Raw genomic sequence first — 18272 nt, forward strand, 5'->3', positions numbered from 1 at the left:
TGAATTATCTAAATAAAATATAGTCTATGGGAGACTGCCTTTCCATATTTCAGAGCTTTCTGGATAATGGAATTCCGGATATTGGATCCCACGCCTGTACAAACTTGATGACATTATACTGTGGGATTATTGCACAATTTAAAAACTGTGGGGCTCAATCAAAAATATTGCAAACACTTTAAAAAATGTTAAGGTGACCCCGGATGTGCTTTCTATTGGTCATTTACAGACTCTACGATCCCCAGTCTGATGGTTTATGGCAAGTGCACCTGAGCCTCTCTTATAATTCGGTAATTCTATACTGATTCATAAGCGGAGTTATTATTGTTTATAAAATTTGAACATACCTTATAGAAAGAACATTTCTTCACATCTTCCGCGTCTTCATCAGTTGACCCAAGTCGCATTTCAGGGTTTTTATTCAAGAGCTGTAAATATATATATGTAATGATTTTATATTTATCATTTGACAAGGAAAATGCCCTAGTAAAGGTTATTAATTGATTACTATTTTATGTTAATTATGCTAATGTATATTGGTAGCATAGATGATAACAGAAAGCATTGGTATGGCCTCCTTGATTAATGTGCTGCTTATATCATCAACTTTATGCTCTGTATGGACTGATATTTGAATTATCAGAATGAGTTAAAGGGTTTGTTCGCCCTTTGAATTCCCCTTTAGTATGATGTAGAGAGTGATATTCTGAGACAATTTGCAATTAGTTTTCATTTTTTATTATTTGTGGTTTTTGAGTTATTGAGCTATTTATTATTATGAATATGCTGAGTTACTGCATACCCAGTATTGTTAGAGAGAGCTCTAAAATGGACAGTAAGGGGCAGATTTATCAAGGGTCGAATTTCGAAATGTAAAATACGTCGAAATTTCGACCATCGAATATCGAAGTCGAAGTATGTTTCACCGAATTTGCCCATCGAATGATCGAAGTAAAATCGTTCAAATCGAACAATTCAAACAATTTTAGCGTACAATTGAAAGATTTTACTTCAAAGTGTAAAAATGGTTGTAGAAGGTCCCCATAGGCTAACATAGCACTTCGGCAGGTTTAATTTGGCAAAGTATTGCAGTCTGTTTTTTTAAAGAGACAGTACTTCGATTATCGAATGGTCAATTATTCATAATTGAATTCGAAGTAAATTAGAAAAACGTAGTATTCTATTCGATGGTCGAAGTATCCAAAAAATGTCTTCGCATTTCGATTTTTTTTTTTAACTTCGAAAATTCCCTCGAAATCACTTCGACCCTTAGTAAATCTGCCCCTTTAAAAAAAAACACAAAACATTGCAAAATAGCTAAACCTTTCAAGCAACTTACTCTTTCTATGATGTCGATACTGTCTTCGCTCATTGTATCTGGAAACTGTGGCTGATTTTCTGTGATGTTGTGCTTCAGTATTGCTCTGTCACTCCCGTTAAATGGATACTGCAGAAGAACAGTGTTTGTTTAGGAAGAGAAAAACGCATACATATATACATGATAATATTATTGATATATTATTGCCTTTTTTATCTTTTACATCAGTATGACCCAAATGATAATTGTGTATCATTAGTGATGGGCGAATTTGGGGCGAAAAATTTGCGAAACGGTGCCGGCATCTAATTTTTGACGCACATCCACCAGTGAAAATGCGCCAGTATCCAAAAAACGTAATTCACCGTGAATTTGCACCTGGTGAATAAATTCGCCCATCACTATGGGCAGATTTATCAAGGGTCGAATTTCGAGGGTTAATAAACCCTCAAACTCGACCCTCGAAGTAAAATCCTTCGAATTCAAATATCAAAATCGAAGGATTTTAGCGCAAATGCTTCAATCGAACGATAAAAATCGTTCAAATGATTCGAACGACTTTAAGCAATCAATCAAAGGATTTTTATTCGATCAAAAAAAGCTTAGAAAAGTGCTGGGGAAGGTCCCCATAGGCTAACATTGCACCTTGGTAGGTTTAAAGTTGCGATGTATGAAGTCAAACTATTTTTTTAAAGAGACAGTACTTCAACTGTCGAATAGTTGAATGATTTTTACTTCGAATTGTTCGAGTCATTCGATTCGATCAAATTCGATCTAATTTGACCAATTCGATGGTCGAAGTACCCAAAAAAATACTTTGAAATTCCAAATTTTTTCCATTCGAATTCTTCACTCGAGCTTATTAAATCTGCCCCTATGTATCATCCATTATTATCGTAAATTATTCTATTGGAAACAGGAACAGATAATGGAATGCAAGACAATCAGGAAAACATTCATGTGTGTTATATAAATAACTAGCTGGTCTATTGCAATTAATATTTTTTTGCTTTTCTGTTTCTTATTCCTGTACAGAACTAATTTCCAATTAGAGACCATTGTGTCTAAGCTTACCTTAGCTGTGAGCATTCTATAAATCATTATTCCGAATGCCCACCAGTCCACAGATTTAGTGTAGCCAATTTCTTTGATCATTTCGGGGGCCATGTAATAACAGGTTCCGCCTTTGCTCCAAGTTGTATTTCCGTAGCTTAAAGCTTTAACAAAAAAAGAAAAAAAGTGACCGTTAGCTGATAATTAGCATGACTTTTGTAAACCCTAATCCTAAATCTAATAACCCTAAGCCTATGTATTTGTATTTGAGGTAAATGTATTATTGTTTTGTTATTGGCCCAGCGTTCAGTTTTATTTCTGGTTACACTGCCATTGCTTTAGCTGCTCAGTCTTTCCATGTCTCATAACTGTCCTATTGTTTTATACGCTCATTGATAAAAGATAGTAAGGGGTGAGTTGCCTAGTTAACCAGGCCTATGGTCTGACATCACTGATGAGATGTTCTTCCATATAATATAGTAAATAGATGACAAAGCTATAATTGTACAGAGTGTGATAACCAATTATTCAGACAGAGAAAAATCGAAGGGAATGCTATGGCCCTGGGTTGTTATATTTGAGTGTCCAAACGCACTTACTTCTCTTGGCGACTCCATAATCAGTGATCTTAGCATAACCATCACTGTCCAGAAGAATGTTTTCTGGCTTTATATCTCTGCAATGACACAAAAAAAAAAGCTTATTAACATGAGTTCAAGATGAAAATAGTTAGAGAAGGAAATGTAACTATTATAAAAAAAAACGCATTTTCCTAATGGGAAAACAAAATTCAGAGGGATTTGCTGAATCCCTGAATCATGTGCTTTCGCCATATAGTTAAATACCGACTTAAATTTTCTCTGTGCTTACCGGTGAATGATGTTGTGTTGGTGCAGAAACTGCAACCCTAAGACGACACAACCCGAATAGAATCTGCAAAGAGAAACAGAATTAAGACTCAGATCAGATTTTTTATAAACATGATTTTTTAACAAAGTAATACCCGTTCTTGAATCTCTACATTACTGCTATTCTGATTACAATATCCTGTTTAATATTCTACTTTTGTTTGCCAAGCATCGCGGAATCTTATCCAGTATGGCATATTCTTATTCCTCTCTAAGGGCAGAGACACACGCGAAGATTCGGGGAGATTTAGTCAACCAGCCTCTTCTTTGGGCGACTAATCTCCCCGAACTGACTTCCCACCGGATAGAATCTAAATCGCCGGCAGGATGGCACACGGAGCGCTTCGTTTTCCAAAGTCACCAGAAGTTGTCTCACAAGGAAACTTCGGGTGACTTCGGAAAACGAATCGCTCCCAGTGCCATCCTGCCGGCATTTCAGATTGTAGCCAGCGGGAAGGCTTTTCGGGGAGATTAGTCACCCAAAAAAAGGCAATTTGTCTCCCAGTGACTAAATCTCCCTGAATCTTCAAATGTGTCTCTACCCTAAAAGGATGTAGTACAGTTATTAGGTTACTGCAAAGATCTTACCCATGACAGCTTCTATATAAGCTAAATACTACTTACACCACTCTCTCTCGTGGCAAGGGATTCTCCTTCAGATATGTTGATAAGTCCCCTCCGGCGCAGTAGTCTGTTACTAAACACACGTGATGTTCGCTCCGAAATGAGGCAAAGAGGCCAACTAGGAAGGGGTTTTGATTCCTTTTTGCCAATTTAAGGATGTTCTTCTCTAGTATAACGCTGAAAAATAAAAATATAGGTAAGCTTCTACCCATTTGGCTGGATAAAATGACAATATATCTTACCCTTAGCTTAGATGGACAAATTGTTCAGTGTAAATCTAATCAGACCCACATACAAGTTCCTGGACCACATGGATGTTTGTTTGTTTAAGGCTGTTCAGGGTTGGATTGGGCCGGCAGAACACTGGGAAAAAACATGGTGGGCCCAAGGTCCTCATTGGCCAAGCCAGCCCAGATCCGTTCCCAACACTTGGTGCTCTGTGATCCCCGCCCTGACCAATGCAAGAAAAGCATGTACACACTGGTCGGGGAGGGAGGTGGATAGAGAAAGGTTGTGTGTGGCTGGTATGGGGGTCCCTGAAGTTAGTGGAGTGGGGATCAGGGCCCCTGATGTGGGCCCTAACCCCCCCCAGTCCAGTACTGAGTTTGTTTTTTCACATGAAAACCAGGCCCGGATTTGTGGAAAGGCCACCTAGGCCTGGGCCTAGGGCGGCAGGATTTTAGGGGGGCGGCATGCTGTCCAACCACATCCACATTGGTTCAAAAACACTGGGGATGCGATGGAGACACAATCATTTGTTACATTCCCCATGCACCAAACTCCATTGCTCTGGTCCAGGTGATGAAAAAAGGGAGGGGACACCCACTGTAAATCCGGCCCTGATGAAAACTCATAGACGAGATTCAATTTCAATTCAATTTTCTCCCAAATTCCATTTCAGTTTCTTTCCCATAGACCTTAATAAAAAAGTCTTGTGTGATAAACAGTGAGATAAGTTTTTCTGAATTGAATTGCATCTCAAATTGAAGCTCGTCCATGCGTTTTCACGTGATCAACCTTTTTCTCTCTGAATTGAATCCTAATATCTCTGAATAGATGTTGGTGTGAATCTCCAGTATTAACTGGCCACTTTCTAACAAGACAATGTATAGTCCGGCAATTATGCAATTTAAATGTTATAAACTGACATCCACACTGACTTCTACTCAAAGGAATGTTCAGATGTTTTGTTGCTCAATGATCTAAGGAGAATTAAAGATTCTAATATTTATTCTTAGTTGCTTACCTCTTGGCAGCCCTCTCTTTTTTTATGCCTTGTTTATGCAAAGCCTTAACAGCAACCTTTTCTCCTGTAGCCTTGTGTTTCGCGAGGTAAACCTGGAGAGATAGATACTAGTTATATTATGAATTGTTACCATAAATATGTGTAGATCTTAGGGGCAGATTTATAAAGGGTTGTTGTGAATTCGAGGGACTTTTCGAAGTAAAAAATTCTAAGTAATTATTTGGATACTACGACTTCGAATTTACTTCGAATTCGATTCGAAGTAAAATAGTTTGAATATTCGAATATTCGATAATCGAAGTACTGTCTCTTTAAAAAAACTTCAAATTCAATAGTTCGCCAAATTAAACCTGCCGAAGTGCTATGTTAGCCTATGGGGACCTTCTAATGCATTTTTCTAAGTCTTTACACATAGAAGTAAAATCGTTTGATCGTATGCTAAAATCATTCGAATCGTTCGATTAGAAGGATTTAATCGTTCGATCGACGATTTTACTTAGATCGGTCGATTCCAAATTCGGTGAAAAATCCTTCAACTTCGCTATTCGAAGTCGAAGTATTTTAATTCGATGGTCGAATTTCAAAGTATTCGAAATCTGCCCCTTAATGTTATTGAAGAACTGTTCAACTCACCGTTCCGAAACCTCCTTTGCCGAGTAAAGAACGGAGGTCATAGTCCTCAATATATCTGCGAGAGGGTTGCCTAAGAAATGAAATAAATTGGACAAATGAAAAAAGTGTTTCAACTTGCATTCAGACTTGATAGACTCTTCTGTAAACATATTCCAATTGTTATCAAACATTTGCCATAGAATACTTAGGGGCCAATTCATTAACTTCGAGTGAAGGAATAGAAGAAAAAAAACTTCGAATTTCAAAGTGTTTTTTTTTGCCTACTTGACCATCGAATGGGCTACTTCGACCTTCGACTATGACTTTGAATCGAATGATTCGAACTAAAAATCATTTGACTATTCGACCATTCGATAGTCGAAGTACTGTCTCTTTAAGAATAAACTGCGACCCCCTAGTTCGCCACCTAAAAGCTACCGAAGTCAATGTTAGCCTATGGGGAAGGTCCCCATAGGCTTGGCTAACTTTTTTTGGTCGAAGGATAATCCTTAGATCGTTGGATTAAAGTCCTTCAAATCGTTCGATTCGAAGGATTTAATCGTTCGATCAAACTATTCGCAGAAAATCCTTCGACTTCCCAGTCAAATATTTAGGGTTAATTAACCCTCGATATTCGACCCTTGATGAATTTGCCCCTTAGTATGAACCCCACTAAGCTTTGTTACTAGCAGGTAAATGAGTGTAAGCAACCTTTTGTTCTAGCAGTCGCAAAGGCAGCAAATGAAGAGAGGGTTTATATAGGATAGTCACCCAATATAATTAACACAACCGCCTTTGAAGTATCTCCCTTCAAAAGCTCATTCTGAAGCACCAACCACAAAGGGGCTCATTTACTAACAATTACATTTAATTTTTTTTCCATGAATCTCCAAAAATTTGTGATTTTATATTTTTTTTTTAAAAAAAAATTTAGATTTATGAACTGTAAACACCTAGTATTTGTAGTTTTAGGGGCTATTTATCAAAGTCCAAATTTATTTCATTATTTCTATTATAAAAGTGCAACCAACTCAGAATTACCGATTGGACCTTATTTATCATAGAAAAACATCGCTAAAATTGGTATCGGGCAGAAAAATCCCCAAAAAATTTAATTTTTTCCTACAAAAGTCCAATTTCCCGCCAAAAAGTCAGATTTTCCAGACAAAATCAGACTTTTGGCACCAAAATCCGAAAAAAAAAACAGATTTTTGCCGAAACTCAGAGCGACCATGAAAATGAAACGGGAGCTTTGCCATTGACTTATACAGGACTGAACAGCTTGGAAATGGCATATTTTCAGATTCTGACTTTTTTCAGCCGCGGGGTATAATAAATTTTGAAAAAATCGGAGTTTGATAAATAAACCCCTTAGAGTTTGGGAGTTTAGTCATGGTTTTAAACACCACTTAAACCACGAAAACGAGACTGTTGATAAATAGGGCCCAAAGTCTTGTATTCATTGTGCAAAAAATATGAAGGGGTCATAATCATAAGTCAAAGTAATATTATGTGTTAGAAAAGGTTTACTCTTTTATAGGAACTATTGTAGGTTAGTCCAACTACTTTATCTGGTGAAAACTCTGAAAAGGACTTCAAATATAAAAAACACTATGGGGCAGATTTATCAAGGGTCGAATTTCGAGGTGATGGGAGTTTTTTTAAACTCCCGACAACTTTAAATTCGAATAAAAAAAGACAAATCGAAATTTATTTAAAAAACCCAAAGTTTTTAACTTCGGGTGAATAGGCTGCATTTGAATCGTTGGAATCGAAATTTTAATACATTTGATCGAATTCGAATCAAAGGATTTGCCCCAAAAAACTTAAATTTTTCAAAGTCCACCAAATGACTCCAAATTGGTTCTAGGAGGTCCCCCATAGGCTAAAACAGCAATTCGCCAGGTTTTAGATTGCGAATGGTCGAAGTTGAAATTTTAAAAAGACACTACATGATAAATTTATATATTCAAATAGTCAAATTTTTTTCAAATTCAAATCAAATTTTGGACTAAATGCACACTTAAAATAGCTCAAAAATCTAATTTTTAAATTCCAATTTTCACTTAGACTCTTGACAAATCTGCCCCTCAATGTGAACATGGTTTGTAACTTACCCAGCAAGTTCCTTTGGAATAGGTGTCTTTGAAAAAGCTGACTCCTTGCACTAGAGAAGAAAATATAATACCATTAGGTGAAATTGTTTCTGGAAATAGGCTGATTTCATTCCACTTTCCAATTGTTTTTTACAATATCCAGTTCATAAAATATTAGACACAGGCAAGTATACAAATATTACTCTACAGTTGCGATCAGAAATCTATTATACAAATAACTAAAATAGATTAAGTAAGACTATATATCTATGTCTATTGAATGTGGCTTTATTAAGTTTGGGACCCACAGTGTAGACTATATGTGATATCATAAAGTAGCTTTGTAGAGTTACTTAAGGGTAAAGTAAAGCCACAGGTATCTGATACACTAAGGGGGTTATTTATGAAAGTCCGAATTTATCTCATTATTTTCTGCTACAAACTCCTATCAAATTCCCTCTGATTTTTTTACGCTTATTTATTATTACATTTTACCGAAAATTTGCTTTGCGGTAAAAAATCAGATTTTCACGATTTTTTCGGAATTTTCCCCCAAAAACTCAGAAAACTTCAGGGTATTGCATGAAACCCAGCGCACATCAAAAAATCATTGGGACTTCTCCCAGTGACTTTTATGCAACCTCGACAGGTTTTAAGATTCTGACTTTTCCATCCTCAGGGTTTATAAATTCCGAAAAATTTGTGATTTTTTAAAAGTCTGATTTTGAATAAAAAAATGATGATGATTATATAGAAAAAGTGATTTCTGGATTCAGAATTTAGTAAATAACCCCCTTAGAGTATTATATTTATCAAGCTTATAGAAAACCAGTAGAGACTTTCTGAGGACATACAAATTACATATTGTATGTGCCTTCGTCAAAATCAAAGCCTAACCCTAACAGACCAATATTATGAAAAACTTTACCAAAAGTTAATATACCTAATAAATAAATTCATTATGACTAAATTCACTTTCTATCTCACATGCTGTATTTATTCTGATTGCTTTATTAGTTGGCTTTATGCACTGGCAGGTAGACATAATCATATTAGGGATGTACCAAATCCAGGATTCGGTTTGGGATTTGGCTTTTTTAGCAGGATTCGGATTTGGCCAAATCCAAGTGCCTTGCCGAACTGAATCCAAATAATCAGATTCGGTACGGTATTTGGTTTAAGCCTAAAATAATGGATTTGGTGCATCACTAAATCATATAGTACAGGACAAAATTATAGGACAAATTTGAGAATACTTGCAAATTAGGGTTCTAAAACTACACAAGAATTCCTTAATTCTTGCATGGTTTATTGATGCGAATAACTTGGCTTCCCCATCCAAAAAGTAAAAAGCTTGGCAGTAAAAGGCTTGATCATTTTTAAATAAGTCCCTATATTTAGCCCCATAAATTGCAACTTCTTCTAATTCCCTAAAACATGGAGGGTTCCAGCATGGATTATATTATTAGATTATATGCCTCACTGTTTGGAAGTACCTCTTCTGATTCTTTTATAGCTGCTTTTTCACTTTCTTCTTTCTCATTTTCTGCCTTTTCTTCTTTATTTTCTGGTTTTTCAATTTTTCCTTTTTCCTGTTCTTTTTCATTTTCAGGCTTTGCAATTTCTACTTTTTCCTGTTCTTCATTTTCAGATTTTATAATTTCTACTTGTTCCTGTTCTTCTTCATTTTCAGGTTTTACAATTTCTGCCCTTACCTGTTCTTTTTCTTTTTCAGGTTCTACATTTTCTACTTTTTTCTGTTCTTCGTTTTCAGGTTTTACAATGTGTACTTTTTCCCGTTCTTCATTTTCAGGTTCTATATTTTCTACTTTTTCCTGTTCTTCCTTTTCAGGTGTTATCATTTCTACCTGTTCCTGTTCTTCTTCATTTTCTGGTTTTACAATGTGTTCTTTTTCCTGTTCTTCATTTTCAGGTTTTTCAATTTCTACCCTTACCTGTTCTTTTTCTTTTTCAGTTTCTACATTTTCTACTTTTTCCTGTTCTTCATTTTCAGGTTTTTCTACTTTTCCCTGTTCTTCTTCATTTTCAGTGTTTTCATTTAATATTTTTTCCTGTTCTTCACTTCCAGGTTTTTCTTCTTTTCCCTGTTCTTTTTCATTTTCAGGGTTTTCATTTAATATTTTTCCCTGTTCTTCATTTTCAGGGTTTTCTTCTTTTCCCTGTTCTTTTTCATCTTCAGGGTTTTCATTTAATATTTTTTCCTGTTCTTCACTTTCAGGTTTTTTCATTTCAAATTTTTCCCGTTCTTTTTCATTTTCAGGTTTTTCAAATTCGAATAAATTCGAATAAACACCTGGAAGTTTCTCAGGTTTCTGCACTGGTGCATCTGGTTTTCCATGAAGCTGCACAGGCTGATCAATACCGATGTTATATTTCTCCTGTAAAGATAAAAATATTACATTTTTTTAGGAATGATGGCCCTTCACCATTTATTTTGGCAGTGAATGTTTATGAAATCTTTTTGAAAGAGTTTTTAAATTTTAATTTTGTCATTTAAGATTATTTTAAAAACTCAGTTACGCTGTTTGCACTATAGGATTTTTAATCCCTTTACGCTGAAATCAGGGTCTTATATCTGAGAAGTGACACACATCCCTTCAACAATTTATCATATATTGAATGTGACTTTCTGAAACACAAATGTTTATATTTAAAAACCACTAAAATCTCAAAAACCAAAATGAAAAAATGTGGCCTATAAAAGCTGGCATGTTCATCTAAAAGTCAAGGAGAGTTCTAAAATTCAAGGTAATTTTTCAATCTAATTTGAAATTTGGCAGGCTCATTGAACTTGAACGTTAGAATGTCATTGAGTTTTTTAATGTTTTTAAGTGTCTTTTCTTATTTTGAGTACTTTCAGAAATAAGTGCACATATATAAATTTTGGAAAAAATGAAAAATTCTTATTTTTAGAAAAATTGGTTTTACATAGAAAGCTGTCTCTTTCAGTTCATTCTTTCAACCAGAGCCATAACTTATTCCTGCTTATATTCAATTAAAATGGGTATAGCAATCTTACCTTTCTGCCGCGTCTGAATAATTTGGTAAAAGCTTTACGAATTCTTCGAAACATTTTCGTTGATTCTGTGATATAAAAATGTAGAATATTAAATAAGAGTTTAAATGAGAGGTAGTTAATACAAAAATAGAAGCCCCTTAGTGTATATTTTACCCTTTTTTCCTCAAAATGTGTTTTTGTTTCTAATATTTTTTTTGGTGAAAAAAACCAACTGCAATTATTTTTGAATTCTGATTTGATAAACTCACATTTTCAAGATTTATCAAATAAGAATCATTTGAAAACCAAAAGAAGCTAAAATCTTTTGTAGCATTCAATTGGAGGAGTATTTCCAAAATTGAAGCTATTCTAAGATTAAATTAAAAAAAAAAAGCAATTCAGCCCGAAAATGTATAAAATAATGTTATATTATTGTGTTTGAGGTTTTTTTTCACACATGTAATGATCCAGGTTTTGAAACTTATGGGGCTTATTTATCAAGGTCCGAATTTATCTAAATATTGGCTGCTACAAACTCCGATCTAAGCCGCTCGGGTTTTAATTGCTTATATATTATAACATTTTCACGAAAATTTGCTTTGCGGTAAAAGATTTTCACTATTTTTTCTGAGTTTTCACCCGAAACCTCAGATTTTTGCCCAAAACCTCCAAAAACGTTGTGGTATGGCACGAGACCCAGCGCACATCAATCAAATCAATGGGACTTCTCCCATTGACTTATATGCAACCTCGACAGGTCTGGATTTCAGATTTGGAGTTTTCCAGCCTCGGGGTTTAATAAATTCCAAAAAATTTGTGAATTTTTAAAAGCCCGGTTTTATAACAAAAATCACGAATTTTTCGGATTTTGGGTAATCAGAGTTTAGTAAATAATCCCCTAAATCTCATTCTTAACAATGAAGTGAGCAATCCAGTAATTTGACATTTTGAATTTTTCAAAATTGTAAAAAAAATAGATAATAATTGTTTCAATTAAAAATTTAACAAAATGCTGGACCAATGCGTTTAAATAAATTAAATTATGACAGTAAGAAAGATCCATACTCCAGTATTAAAGTTCTAATACACAATTTTAAATACATATTATTTACCAACCACAATTATTTTTTCGGTGCCTAAATATTGGTGCTGGTAAAGAGATCTTTACTTGTGTAATTTCAGAAAACAAAACAAATTTTCTACATAAAGCTTTAGACTTACAGATTAGTCGATAAGCAATAGGTGGTTTGCTTATTAGTACTGACTGACTGCTGGAAGCTAGTCCAATCAGTAGCTAATTAGCAATGACATCAAAAGTGTGGTACTGAATTATACTTGTTTCTTAGACCAATATGACATCACTTTTTTCTTTGGCTATTATGACATTAATGGTTGCCATGACATCAACAGCTGTCATAACAACACCCACTATGACCTCAACGGCTTCCTAGGACCACCCACTATGATATGTACTTACCATCAGCCTATAGCTAGAAATTTATATTAAACTTTAATAGCCATATTATAATATTTGTATTTTTTTCCAATAGAGTAATTATTCTATTTGGTTCCCAAATATTGCTGCTAATAAATCAGTAAATAATAAATAGTATAAATTTGGATTTTAATATTGGAGTCCAGACATCTGTAGTGGTGTCATCTCAGTAAAGAAAACCAATTTTCTAGATAATGTTTTAAACTTACAGACTATTTGATAAGCAATAGGTGATTTGCTTATTAGCACTGACTTAATGCTGGAAGCACGTCTGATCAGTAGCTGATTAGCAATAAAGCTCAATATCTGTTACTGAAGCTTTACTTGCTTGCTAGACCATTATGACATCACTTGTTTCTTTGGCCATTGTGACATCAATGGTTGCCATGACATCAACAGCTGTCATAACACCACTCGCTATGACCTCAATGGCTTCCTAGGACCACCCACTATGAAATGTACTTCTACATCAGCCTTTAGCTAGAAATGTATATTAAACTTATATTATAATATTTGTATTTTTTTCCAATAGAGTAATTATTCTATTTGGTTCCTAAATATTGCTGCTAATAAATCAGCCATAAATAGTATCCATATGGATTTTAATATTGGAGTCCAGGCATCTGTTCTTTTCCCCACAACAATCTATTTTTTCCCATAAAAATCTCAATCAGAAAAAAAATCAAAGTTTACTAAGTGGGTTCCTAACAGTCAAATCATAATATTTGAATTTACTAATCTTCACAAAATTACTAGAAACAAGTAGACAAAACACACTATGGCAGAAGAACCAGTCTAAAAAGTTTTACATATTTATAAACACCATTTTTTCCCAATAGAGAAATGATTCTATGTGGTGCCTATATTAGTGCTCATAATATGTGATAAAAAAGAATCTATATGGATTTTAATATTGGGGCCTAGACATCTGCACATTTCAGAAAAGAAAACTAGTTTTCTAGATAAAGTTTTATACTTACAGATTAGTTGATAAATTGATAAGAAATTCACGTATTAGCACCGACTGAATGTTAGATGTACGTCCAGTCAGTAGCTAATTCGCAATGAAGTCAAGTGTCAAGTGTTGTACAAGTTATATTTGCTTCTTATGATGTCATAATGTGGCCATTATGACATAATAGTTTTTTGGCCATTATGACATCATTTGTTTATTTGGCCATTATGACATCAATGGTTGCCATGACAACTTGCTTCCTAGGACCACCCACGATGAAATGTACCAGCAGCTTATAAGCGGGAAGTTTATATGTAATTCTTTAACCAGTCATATGTCCACTATGAATGATTTACACAGTATAATATTTGTATAAGTCCAATCAGTAGATAATTCGTAATTAAGCCAAAAGTATCATACTAAAGCTATACTTGCTTCTTGCACCATTATGACATCATTAGTTTATTTGGCCATTATGACATCATTTGTTTATTTGGCCATTATGACATCATTTGTTTATTTGGCCATTATGACATCATTTGTTTATTTGGCCATTATGACATTGATGGTTGCCATGACAACTTGCTTCCTAGGACCACCCACAATGAAATGTACCAGCAGCCTATAAGCGTGAAGTTTATATGTAATTCTTTAACCAGTCATATGTCCACTAAGAATGATTTACACAGTATAGTATTTGAATAAGTACATACTTTTTCCTTAATTGTAATTTGGTTATCAAAAATGTTTAATACTGTTAAGTATAAAAAATACTAGATTTATTTCTGTATACACACATGGGGGGTTATTTACTAAACTCTGAGTGCAAAAATCACGACTTAATTCTTAATTATTTTTTTTTTATAAAATTTCCCCCTTGATATCTCATTAGTAGGGATGTAGCGAACGGCGGAAAAAATGTTCGCGAACATATTCGCAAACTTGCGTCCAAAAATGCGAACGGTTCGCGAACGTCGCGAACCCCATAGACTTCAATGGGAAGGCGAATTTTAAAAGCTAGAAAAGACATTTCTGGCCAGAAAAATGATTTTAAAGTTGTTTAAAGGGTGCAACGACCTGGACAGTGGCATGCCAGAGGGGGATCAAGGGCAAAAATGTATCTGAAAAATACATTGTTGACACAGCGCTGCGTTTTGTGCTGTAAAGGGCAGAAATCACACTACGTCACTCAGGTGATGTTTCTGGACACGGAATGTGAAAAAGCTCACACAGCTAGGTGGCACTTGGTTAAAAACTGGGCAAACAATGCCTGCAAGGGCAACGTATACAGTAGTGGATACGGAATATATTATTGCTGCTGTAAAAACATCACTCAGGTGATGTTTACGGACACGGAATTATTATTGTTATTTAGACAGAATGTGAAAAAGCTCACACAGCTAGGTGGCACTTGCATACCTCCCAACTGTCCCTCTTTTGACCACTCAACCCCCTGTCCCTCTTTTGTACTGGAAAGTCCCTCTTTTCTCTGCACTGAACAGCCAGAAAAAAACCAGTTTCTAACTTAATTGGCTTTTGGCAGAGAGCTCAGAACAGCTAACAGGTGCAAATAAGATACTTTGTAACAATTTTGACTCTGGTTGGTGCTGGTGGTGGTGAACTACTAGGAGGAGCAGCACACCAGTCCCTCTTTTCTCTGAACTGAACAGCCAGAAAAAAAACAGTTTCTAACTTAATTAGCTTTTGGCAGAGAGCTCAGAACAGCTAACAAGTGCAAATAAGATACTTTGTAACAATTTTGACTCTGGTTAGTGCTGGTAGTGGTGAACTACTAGGAGGAGCAGCACACCAGTCCCACTCCCCAACACAGCTAGACTAATAGCACTGGGCTCTTATAGTAGCAAAGTAAAAAAACAAAAAAGAAAATAAAAGCAGTCCTTACAAGGACTATTGGGTTATTACAGCAGTCAGCAGATGAGATCAGAAGCAGTGGCCACAGCAGCTACATACAGAGCACTGCAGTAGAAGGTAGATTACTAGTCAGCAAAGCTACCTAACCTAAAATGTCCCTCAAATCCCTGCAGAGTTCTGTCCCTACAATACAGAGCAGTATCAAGTAGATTACTAGCCAGCAAAGTTACTATCAACTGTCCCTCAAATCACTAACAGCTCTCTCCCTACACTAGCTCTTCCAAGCACACACAGGCAGAATGAAAAAACGCTGCACGGCTTCAGTTTATATATGGAAGGGGGTGGTCCAGGGGGTGTGGGGGTGGTCCAGGAGGGAGAGCTTCCTGATTGGCTGCCATGTATCTGCTGGTCTGGGGTGAGAGGGCAAAAATAAGCGCCAGCTAAGGCGAACCCAAATTGGCGAACGTCGCGCGACGTTCGCGAACATTCGGCGGACGCGAACGGCCGATGTTCGCGCAAATTAGTTCGCGGGCGAACAGTCCGCGACATCCCTACTCATTAGACAAATGCAAAGAGAAATGAAAGGGGAGTATTAAGTGCAGCATTGCTTCAGTCACATACATAGTCAGAACAAACACTGAAAGCAAAAACAGATCCTGCTTTTGAATTCATCTGTAATCAATATAAATTAGAAAGCTGCTTATTATTAGATTTGCATTCATTGTTATATTTAGGTTTATACAGGTATGGGACCTGTTATCCAGAATGCTCGGAACCTGGGGTTTTCCAGATAATGGAATTTTCTGTTATTTGGATCTTTATATCTAAGGTCGACTAGAGAATCATGTTAACATTAAATAAACCCAATAGGCTGGTTTTGCTTCCAATAAGGATTAATTATATCTTAGTTGGGATCATGTACAAGTTACAGTAATGGGATGTGTTATATAGAATGCTGGGGACCTGGGGTTTTCCGGATAATGGATCTTTCCAGAATTTTTATCTTCATATCTTACGTCCAATAGGCGTGTTTTGCCTCCAATAAGGATTAATTATATCTTAGTTGGGATCAAGTACAAGCTACTGTTTTATTATTAAAGACTAAAATGAAATAATTGTAAAAAATTTGGTTTATTTGGGTAAAATAGAGTTCATGGGAGACGGCTTTTCCGTAATTAGGGTTGCCACCTGGCCAGTATTTTATTGGCCTGGCCGGTAAAAATGATGGTTGATCCCAATGTTATTAATAGGGAAAAAAGATAAATATATAGGAAGGCCGGTATTTTTTTCCAGAAAAGGTGGCAACCCTATTCGTAATTCAGAGCTTTCTACATAATAGGTTTCCGGATAATCAAGTAAATCACAATGCTTTAGGTGATATCCTTGCAGCGTTTGTATAAATATGTATCCGCTCTCAAAACAGGGTGCCTGACTCCGTCCAGTCAGGGAATCTCACAGATCAATGAATAAAGCTTACCCTGGAGAACCTTCAAACAATTGTATTGTTTATTTCAATATACACTGTATATTGAAATAAACAATACAATTGTTTGAAGGTTCTCCAGGGTAAGCTTTATTCATTGTTCCGGATAATCAATCTCATACCTGTACTGTTTTATTGCTATAGGGAAAAAAGGGAAATCATCTTTAAAATGTTGGATTATTTGGATAAAATTTAATCTATGGGAGATAGCCTTTCTGTAATTTGTAGCTTTCCTGATAACGGGTTTCAGAACCCATTCCTGTATCACATTTACGGTCCAGTATAGTGGCCTTAGAGGATGTGCTTGCAGGCTTATAGCTTATTGCAGTGGTCCCCAACATTTTTTTTTTTTACCTGTAAGCCACATTCAAATGTAAAAAGAGTAGGAGAGCAACACAAGCATGAAAAAATGTCATATAAGGGTTCTGATTGGCTATTTGATAGCCCCTATGTGGACTGGCAGACTACAGGAGGTTCTGTTTGGCAATACACCTGGTTTTTGATGAAACAAAAACTTGCCTCTAAGCCTGGAATTCAAAAATAATCACCTGCTTTAAGGCCACTGGGAGCAACATCCAAGCGGTTTGGTGAGGAACATGTTGTTCGAAGGCTACCGGTTGGGGATCACTGGCTTATAGCATCCTACAATAACTGCAGCAGAGTTACAAGTCTGTGAATGCAGATACATTTGTACTGAAAGTTCCCATAGTGTATCTTATCAGGAAATACTGCAATTCAACAATAGATGAAAGATTATAGTTTCACTAATCAGGGCTCATTTACCAATGTAACCACAAGGCACTAAAATGGAGGCAATAATTACAGATTGCATCAACCTGATGGTATTGGGCTCATTTATGTCCAGTTGCAGTCCCCACAATCAGCGTCTGATTGGGGCACAAGGGACCCACCGGGGCTCCGACATCAAGGGCCGTGCTCGACCATCAGGGTCCTCCTAACATCCAGACCCCCCCTGTGTGTGTTGATACTGCAAAGTCCATTCTGTATCCTCTCCCGAATCGAGTGCTGCTGCACCTACTGACACAGTGGGACCCTGTAGGTTCTGGCACCTCCTGACCAGGCAGTAGTTCCAGGGTTCATTTCATAACCAGTTTCAGTAGGTGCAGGACACTTGCACCAAAAAAATCGGGAACACTGGAAAAAGAATTCCACCTTTTGTCGGCAGTGAGACTGGGCAGGGGGTGGGCAGATGTCATTGGGGGACGGGCCGGTTGCCGACCTGAGAGCTTGTCAATAAAGTCAGGGGAGGGGTTATGAAGTGCCAATCAGCTTGGTGATCACCGTGCCATTCATTTAAAAGACCTTTCTGGATTTCCTAATTTGGACATCTGGATAGGCACTTCTCACCCGGACAGCCCTTCCTAGAAACGGGCTGTCTGACAACCCTAACTGGAAATGGAACCATACAAATTTCCTTGACATTGCATCCAATTTGCGACAAAATGAGTGTTCAGTTGTGTTACTTTTGATGAATTGGATGTAATTGTGGCAGGTGTAGTGCAACTGTATCAAGTGCATCACCCCCTTGCAACTGTAATGACACTGGAATCCTATGACAAGCACTGTGGGG

At 36.3% G+C, this 18272-nt stretch overlaps 1 protein-coding gene and 1 long non-coding RNA gene across 2 annotated transcripts; both read right to left on the reverse strand.

Moving 5' to 3' along the window:
* Positions 1-285: 285 nt before the first annotated feature.
* Positions 286-9719, reverse strand: LOC108696969 (serine/threonine-protein kinase N1-like). The gene is made up of 10 exons (XM_041570039.1): positions 9573-9719; positions 7879-7928; positions 5783-5852; positions 5150-5241; positions 3904-4080; positions 3242-3304; positions 2971-3047; positions 2393-2535; positions 1340-1447; positions 286-428 (listed from the first exon to the last, which is right to left on the reverse strand). Exons 1-10 carry the CDS (start codon positions 9717-9719, stop codon positions 297-299), a joined length of 1059 nt encoding a protein of 352 aa, XP_041425973.1. The 3' UTR covers positions 286-296.
* Positions 9720-10099: 380 nt separating this feature from the next.
* Positions 10100-13587, reverse strand: LOC121395718. The gene is made up of 3 exons (XR_005962638.1): positions 13352-13587; positions 10898-10962; positions 10100-10256 (listed from the first exon to the last, which is right to left on the reverse strand). It is a non-coding gene; the product is annotated as an uncharacterized LOC121395718 (long non-coding RNA).
* Positions 13588-18272: the final 4685 nt, after the last annotated feature.

The sequence above is a fragment of the Xenopus laevis genome, chromosome 7L, assembly GCF_017654675.1.
Source record: "Xenopus laevis strain J_2021 chromosome 7L, Xenopus_laevis_v10.1, whole genome shotgun sequence".
Taxonomy (NCBI): domain Eukaryota; kingdom Metazoa; phylum Chordata; class Amphibia; order Anura; family Pipidae; genus Xenopus; species Xenopus laevis.

Excerpts from the sequence above, each read along its gene's own strand:
- LOC108696969 (XM_041570039.1), bottom strand. The coding sequence starts at position 9,719 with ATGATAACACCTGAAAAGGAAGAACAGGAAAAAGTAGAAAATATAGAA. Across the intron at positions 5,242-5,782 it reads GCAAAGGAGGTTTCGGAACG|GTTTACCTCGCGAAACACAA; the intron begins GTGAGTTGAACA and ends CTATCTCTCCAG. Across the intron at positions 1,448-2,392 it reads ATAGAATGCTCACAGCTAAG|TATCCATTTAACGGGAGTGA; the intron begins GTAAGCTTAGAC and ends GTTCTTCTGCAG.